A 9036-nucleotide genomic window follows, 5' to 3' on the forward strand; every position below is an offset into this window, starting at 1 on the left:
CAGTTTTATATACACAAAAATGTTTAAATTATAATATAGGATCGAATGGTTATGTAATTAATGTAGTGTGTAACTAAACTATTTTAAATTATATAATATTTCAAGAATATTTTTGATGGGAAACGCCTTCATAGATCTAGTGAGATAAGAATATCCAAAAAAAAAAAAAAAAAAACTAGTGAGATAAGTGGATCTAGTTAATATTTGGAGTAAAAATAATATTTTTGATATAAAAAATATATTTTGAATTTAATGGATGAGATCAGTTAAGATATTTGTTTCGCAAAATTGACTTGTGTGATTGTTTTATAAGTGTTTTTATGTTATTTAAAATATTATGCGCCCGTTTGGTTTGAGAAACTAGGGGGAAAAATCATTTTTAAAATTTTTTTAAAAAAAATTGTTGTATTTGGTTGCAAAAATCATTTTAAAAAAGCTATAATTTCTAGCATTTTTTGGCTTTTGCTTCTAAATAAATATTAAAAATTTAAAATAAAATATTTTTTAACACTTATCCAAACACCGAAATTGCTTCTACTTTTTAAAATAAAAGCACTATATAAGCGTTTTTTAAAATCTTTTAGCTTATGTATGCAAACTGGCACTATGTTTTGATTATAGTTCATGTTGTTGCAATCGATATTTTCAATTAATTTGTTTTCTAATAATTGGATAGACTCATAGCTCGTGTAAATTTGGTGCACGATATTGACTCTGATAAACAAAAAATTGGTGGTGGGTACCCTACTTGATAAACTATCCAGCTTAATGCAGTAACATATAAAATGTAATTGACAAACATAAAGAAATCGAACTTATTATCATTTGGTCTTATGCTTACGTATCACATTATCTCAAACATCCAGATATTCAGACACAACATAAAAAGAAAAACCTAATTTGTTGAATTTGTCTTTATCTTCATTTACAACCACTCATATCCTAACAAAATATTTATTTACATTTACTCATATTTTTTTAATTTTTAAAGCAATCATGTCACGCATAACATAAAAAAAACTCAATTAAAAAAGTAATATTAAAATTTTTAATTTTGATATAATCTCTACATGTTCCGTTGATAAATGAATAATTTTTTTGTGATACGGTCTCACAGATACATATTCATAAAAATCTGAAACATGTTGACATGATTCATATATGCAATAAAAAATAATATTTATAACATAAAAATTAATATATTTTATGATTCGATCGAATATACATCTCACAAAACCGTATCGGTTGACGATTTCACATTATTTTTGTGTACTAATTAAGACGTTGATATGTGATCCCTAGTAATTGGTAAACAATTATGTGTGGGGTTTGTGAACAAGGAATTGTGATATAAAAAATGCCGTATGTTGTCGTCTGCTCACGTTCAAATATTGCTGCTCTCCTTCATCTACCATTCATTAGTCGGCCCACTCGCTTTCACAAACTTTTTTTATTTGTTTTTTTGGGGTTTTACTCTTTTCTAATTTATTATTTTTATATTTGCAAAATCATTTCACAAAACATATTTTTTGAACAATAAAAAGAAATTCAGCCAGTATTTATTTTCATTAAAGTCAAAGATTCAATGAGGAAAAATAACGGGACATTTTTTAATAGTCCCATCGAGCGCAAATAATTCCTACAATCGGTTCGACATGCAATCAATGGGAGGGATTTAAAGACAAGCAAAATCTAATTAATTAAGACATTTTATGAACATACCGAACAAATAATGTTAATATAAACCAGCTCAGATCCATCTTAACAATTTATTTTAGCCACAGGCGAACTTTAAAAAATGGCCCCTAGATTGCATTCTCAATAATTTTTTCAAATTAAATAGTCAAAATATCTTACTATATTATATTATTAAAGTAGAAACTCTCTAATTAACAAACTTTCAATCAATCGGTGAAACTTGATTTGAAATTATCATTATCTCCTAACTTAATTTTCAATAAAACCAAAATTATTGGCAAAATAGTCATTTTATATAGTTTCCTCTTTTCTAACCATTAAAAGCTCACTTTGTGCCCTTTGATATTATTTTATTTACAAAAATAACACTCATTTTATAAGATATATATTTTTTGTGAATATTTGTTTAAGAAAACGTTATATTTTTATTATTATTTAATTTTATAATTTATTATTTATTTTTTTCGTTAAAAAAACGAAATGTACGAGCACGCAATGCGTGCAGCAAAATACTAGTTTCTATTATAATTGAATAAGCATATTAGGAGTATTCAAAATTATCACTAAAAACAACTCGTTTTATAATTTTAGAGCTAAAAATTACAAATCAAGTATGTATAATCAAGTTTTTCTGTAAATTCTTTCTCAATTGATAATACAGTCAATCAATTCAATTTTTTTCTTGTGGCATGATTAATCGAGAAAATTTTTTAATCATCTTTAACTTTGAGAAACTGAGCCCAGCACTTACTACTACAGATGAGATGGTCAACAAGATTAAGTTTTAGTACATCAATTGAGTTTCCTTCTCTTGATAACGAGCCCTTCAAGAATGTTAATTTTGAAATAATCCATCTTTATTAATATCAAGGCTTTTATATTAGGTCAGTTTACACTAGTACTATATAATAAATTTAGAGAAACAAAAAAATTTTCTTGTTTATATATGTTGGGACTAGGAAAAAAATCGGGCAAAATCCCGGTTCAGTCCTAAATATTTGGACATATTTTCGGTTTAGTCCTAAATATTTAGACGTTCCCGATTTGGCCCTAAATGTTTCTTAAAAGTTTCCGGTTCAGTCCTTAATGTTTATACGTTCCCGGTTTGGTCCTAAATGTTTCCCAAAAGTTCTCGATTCAGTCCTAAATATTTTTACATTGTCGATTTTGTGCCAAATATTTTTCAAAAGTTCTCGGTTTGATCCTTCCATCTACTTGTGTGTTAAAACTAACACCGCGTAGTGTTATATCATTTATGATTGAGTTTTATATTATTTATTATATATTTAACATTAACAAGTTGTAAATAAAACACAAATATATTAGAGTTTTTATCCAAATTTAAATCAATTTTACACAATGTTCAAAATGAAAATATTAAATTTTTTACAAAATAAAAACTTAAATAAAATAAAAGAAACTTGAGGAATTAAAATTTAATGATGTTATTTCACATTTTTATTAATTTTGTTATATTCTTATTCATGATGCTTGCACATTAAATAAAAAATTTGGAGGTTGGAAACAGATATATATCTTTTTAAAACTCTTTTTATAATTTAAAAAATTAGTATTTGAGAAAAATTTACTATTAAATAAACTTAATTTCATATCACTGCTTCATCGGTGGTTAAATAATTCATTATGTTTTCTCAATTATTAACCATAAGTATTCTTCTCTTGAAAAATTGTTGAAAATTTCAAATATTTTGTGAAATAAGTAATACTAGTTACTTGCTAAAACATTTGTTTATTTGTTTGTGATTGATAATGTTTTTAACTATAAGATTGCACGATTCAATTATTTTTTTATTCTATAATTTTATTTTGCATAATTTATATTATATTTTCATCTGAAAGAAATTCTTGTTCATTTATTATTAATATTAATAATATTATTAGCTTTTATTTTATTTAACTTTGTCTTTTGTTTGTAAGTTTTTTTTTACCACGCTTTGTTTGTAGGTGTAAGGACCAAATCGAGAATTTTTGAAAAATATTTAGAACGAAATCTGGAACGTAAAACATTTAGGACTGAACTGGAAACTTTTTAAAATATTTGGGACCAAACCGGGAACATAAAAATATTTAGAATTGAATCGGAAATTTTTGAAAAACATTTGGGACCAAACCGGGAACGTTCAAACATTTAGAACTGAACCGGAAATGTGTCCAAACATTTAGGACTGAACCGAGATTTTTTCCAAAAATATCCAAAGAAAGTAAACTTTTAAGACATGTAAGGGGAAAAAAGGCAAATAATTTATATTGGACTTACAAAACTATATAATAGATTTATTTTTTTAAAAAAAAAAAAAAAATTAGGGACCTTCGGAAAAATGGGAATTAGAAGTGTTGGAGAGGATATGAAAATTGGGCCTGTAAATTGTTATCCTGGGCCTTTGAATTTTCAGCCTACACACCTATTTTCATCGAGGTTTTTGTTTGGTTCCGGCATATTATGTGGGCTCAGCCCATGAAACAAAAACCACTCCAAACTTTTTGGACGTGGGAGCAACTAGCAATATTTTGAACCCCATTTTAATGGAAAGATTTTTTATTTTTTATTTAGAACCAAACACCATTAATTAGAAATCAAATAAATCCTTCAATATAATGTCATAAAGCCAAGAAGGAATACGACTACTGTACCAAACTAATGTAGATTGAGATAATCTCGCTTCTTTAGCAAGTCTATGGGATGCCCCATTCGCCTTTCTCCTCATATGCGTCAAAGAAATAAAATCTGTTGCGTCTATCATTTCTCGAATTTCCATTGCTAACACTCCCTCCGGCCCGCATTCTTCTTGTGGTTTGGTTACTTCTTGAATCACCAGTAAAAAAATTCGACATTATTATAAGGGAGTGTTTGCAATAGATTGTGCTTTTGTAAAAGTTATTAATTTATAGATTATAAAAAAGTTAAGAAAAATCAAAAGTTGGTAGTGTTTGGAAACAAATGTGAAATCTAAAAATCAAAGTTGGGTAGTGTTTGATAAATAAGTAATTAGAGTGATTTTAACAATGACCTTCTTATTAAAATCACTTTTGGAGAATTATAATCACCACATGACTAACTTTTGGATTTCAATTAATTTAAGCATAAGTTAACACATAATCTAGGTTTAAGAAATACACAAAAATAATTTTTTTTAAGTCAAAAGCTAACAATCAATTTTTTTTAGTGATTGCAAACACTCCTTAATAATCTTGAGGCCCAAATGTGAACAAAAATCCATCCCGAAACGGATAGCTGAGAGCTCCGCTCCTTTCACCGAGCCTATATGCCGAAGAACACAAGATTAATGTAAAGTTCCTTTTAAATTGATGTATTCAAAATTATGGATTCTAATTTTACAATCAGTTTAATTTTTTTAGCATATTAGATGAATTTATATATGATGAATTTCAAATCTGCAATTTTATTAATTTAGTTAATGGTAATGGTAAATGAGAACCATTTCGAATGCACCTACTAATTTATTTTTCAAATCAAATCCTTAATTACATTCAACTGCGACCTAAGATAATATTAAATCATATCAATATTTAAGTATGTGTAGGTCTCTTGTGGGACGATATCATGATCACTATCCATATTTATAATAAAACATAATAATTTTTCATGGTTGATCGAAATAACAGATTCGTCTCATAAAAACGACTTGTGAGACCATCTCAATTGAGTTTTCGTGTTTAAGTACCGTTATATTTTAACATATATGTACAAACACTTTTCATACACACACATATTATGTATAATCATATTATAAGAGTTAAAAAGGTATTCTGAATGCACTTTCATTTTCAAAAATTTATATAGTTACTCAAAAATTTATCTATATATTCTTTCCGGACCTAACAAATGGGATGTCTTCAAATATAATTGCCTAACTTTACATTTGCCACTTCAAGAACTTTGACGCGACCCATTTAATTTCTAACATGGCCGGCTGAACTTAAAAAAGTATGATGCTGAATTATGTCAAGTACTTCATGTATATTCGTACTTATGATTTTCAATTGTTATGTGACATGCTACACCCTAAAATAAAATCTTTTCAATCATGTGTCTAAACGTCACTAGTTAAGTAAATAACAAGTATAATTTGATGGTTAGTTTGATTTTAGCATATGAATAGTGCTCTAAAAATCAATTCAATGGATACAAAAAGTTGCGTCATGTTTTCATGTGATGTAATAAATTAGTCGGGCAACACGAAAAAAAAAAATGTAACCCCTTTACAATAATTGGATCAAATATTTGCGTATTAATTACCCGAAGAGCACAATGAAATTAAGAATTAAAATAATTATTTGGCTTGGAAACTACGCGATTGCACATGCATGATTTTTTTTTCCTATCTTTGCAGTCATCAAAATAGTTAACGTAAACGTTAAAGTTAAGATGGTCGCTTTGCTTGTTCATGACAAAAAGAAGAAAATTCATGAGATGTGTATTATATATATGTATATTTGTTTAATTAAAGTTATCGGGTAAATTTTCACATGGAGAAAGGAATTAAAAATAAAATTGTAAATGAAAAAAAAATGATGGATTTGACAAGCTGTAAGGAAAAATATTATTAACACAAAGAGTTATAGATTGGAAGAAATATAAAGAAATTACATTCAAAATTAAAATAAAAAGATATATAGATTATTTTAGACAGATTTCGAGAAAAAAAAAATTAAAATCTTTACTAACCCTTCTCCTTTAACATTTCTTTGGCCACCATACAAATAAAATGAGTGCTACATGTAAGATTACACCGATAATTATATGTTATTTTTGAAATTACAAAATTATCTCATATATACTATTGAAAAGATATTCATTAGGATAGTTTTGTAATTTTAAATATAATGTTACATACATATATATATATATATATATATATATATATATATATTTATATATATATATATATATATATATATATAGTTTTGATATCACACACCTTATTGTGCAGGATTTTCGCGAGCGATCATTTTAATTAATGTTTAATTTATTTTTTTTATAAAATAATACTAAAACCCACAGACGGGATTTAGTGGTCACTCACGAAAATCCTGGACACTGGAGTACGTGGTATCAAAATTAAGGCTGACATACCGTACCAAAATACCGAATTATCAGGATACCGTACCGAAATTTTTTCGATATACAAATATTTTTTCAGTATATTGAAATTTTTTTCGATATCTGTATGGTATCAACATGAATTTTTTCCATACCAAAATTTTAAAATTTCAGTATCAGAACTGGCATGAAATTTTTTCATACCGTTATGTTTTGTACGGTATACCGAAAATCCACCCCTAATCAAAATTATATATATATCAATTTTCAAAATAAAATAAAATAAAATAAAATTGGGAGTCACACAAATCATTCACTAATTGCATGTAATTAAAAAGTATAATTCTTCCGCCTAATGATCATTAGTGTCCCCACAATCATGCATGTGCCCTCGATTCTCATCCATCGCCTTTGAACCAGGACAAAAACCTTTTGCCTTATTTATTTTCAAACTTGTATACACAATCACAAATCCTAAACCACCCCTTTCAAAAAGAAGCTAATCTCGAAAGAATCACACCAAATTCATCCAAAAAAAATCATTAAGGGGATGAAATATATACATTCTTGATCATGATAAAGAAGCCAGCATCTGTGTTCGATGGCGATGATTTTTGCATCAGTAGGATTCTTGCGAGACAGTCTTCTTCCGGACATTCGTCCCACGACGTTCTCGACCCGTCTCCGTGTCAAGCTACGGTTCCTTTCGAGTGGGAGATGCGCCCCGGAACGCCCAAGAATCCACAACAAGAACAAATGTTGCCACCACTGAGCCCTCCTCCATCACTCATGCACAGCATGGGCCACCATCTTTCTAGCATTGATCGTGTCGACTGTAAAGGGTCGACTCCGAAAACGTCGAAAGTTTGGAGCCTGGAGAAGACGGTGAGGAAGATCATCAAGGTGGTTTTGATACCAAGCAAGAGAAGAAGTAGATCACAACAAGAGAACAGCTCTAGGTTTGGGTATCTGACTGATGGAGAATTCGTGGCTTCGAGCTTTTCGTCGAGTTCTTCTTCGTCGGTTCCATCGGATGGCCGGTTCGACGTGCATTTGTCCGGCAGCCTCCGGAGGGATTCGACGGTCGGGGTGGTTCGATGCATCCCGGGGAAGATGACTGCCTCGCTGGCTCGTATTGCAAGAAGGTTTTGAGGTGTAACTATACGTGCATTTTGTGTATTAATTAACTTTAATATCTGTATGTTTAGGGTGATGAATATACTATATATTCACAATATAAATTGCTGGAATTTATCTATCTATACTATATAATTAAAATTTGATTATAGCTTCTACTAATTGTGCAACTTTATTATGAAACTTTTTTTTAACTTTTTTTTTTGTTTATTGGGTAAAGTCTCCTCAACATGAACACATGAAAGGATTAAATTTGCAAAACAAGCAAAGTTATAGTCCTAAGCCCTAATCTAACTAATTTGAGGACAACAATCAAATTATGTAAATTTACAGATCAATTTGAAGTTTTCCGACCCTTCAAATAACTACCTCAATTTTTCATAAATTTGGTATCTTGTGAAACGGTCTGACGAATTTATATCCGTATATAAGATGGGTCGACTTGACCCGGCCGGCCCATGTAATTACAATGAAAATAATTAGTATTTTAATTGTCATAAAAGTAACATTTTCTTTGTGAGTTGGATCAAACAGAATATTAGTTTCACAAAATGTTCTCAACATTACTCTTTGTTTTATCTTTACCACATTTAGAAAATTTATAAAAGTATAGTACCACGGCAACACTACGACTAATCTAAACTATCAATAATCAGTATAAAATATTGTTAAGTTGGATTGCATATGATGGTTAAAGACTCGGTTGGTTGGTGATTGGCATGAGTACACCATTATCAGTTAGGGTGGTCATGCATCAGATAACAGCTCCACCAACCTCCTAACTAACCAAAAAGCAGTTGAGAAGCAGCAATAAAAAGGGATGCAAGTCCATGTAGAAGTTACTTCTATCCATTCTTTGTTTTAGAGACTCTGAAATTGCTTGTAAGCTAGGAGAGTTTCTGTCATGCCCCGAAACCGGGGTTGGTCGACATCGAAGTTGTTTAACAATTTAACATTGAAACAACAAGCCTCATAGTACAAGTCTTGCCAAAAACCAGTCTATTTCATAAACCATAACTGTTTTTACAGAAAAAAACACAAATGCTACAATGCTGAAGCGAAACTGAAATTTAAAGTAAAAATATTTCTTCAACTTGAACTGATCCATCCTCACCAAC

The 9036-nt window shown here is 29.2% G+C and overlaps 1 protein-coding gene across 1 annotated transcript; it reads left to right on the forward strand.

Moving 5' to 3' along the window:
• The first annotated feature begins 6564 nt into the window (after positions 1-6564).
• On the forward strand, positions 6565-7933 carry LOC140888458 (uncharacterized). The gene is made up of 2 exons (XM_073296143.1): positions 6565-6678; positions 7364-7933. The coding sequence occupies exons 1-2, from the start codon at positions 6565-6567 to the stop codon at positions 7931-7933; spliced, it is 684 nt and encodes a 227-aa protein (XP_073152244.1).
• Positions 7934-9036: the final 1103 nt, after the last annotated feature.

Source organism: Henckelia pumila, chromosome 3 (assembly GCF_033568475.1).
Source record: "Henckelia pumila isolate YLH828 chromosome 3, ASM3356847v2, whole genome shotgun sequence".
Classification (NCBI taxonomy): domain Eukaryota; kingdom Viridiplantae; phylum Streptophyta; class Magnoliopsida; order Lamiales; family Gesneriaceae; genus Henckelia; species Henckelia pumila.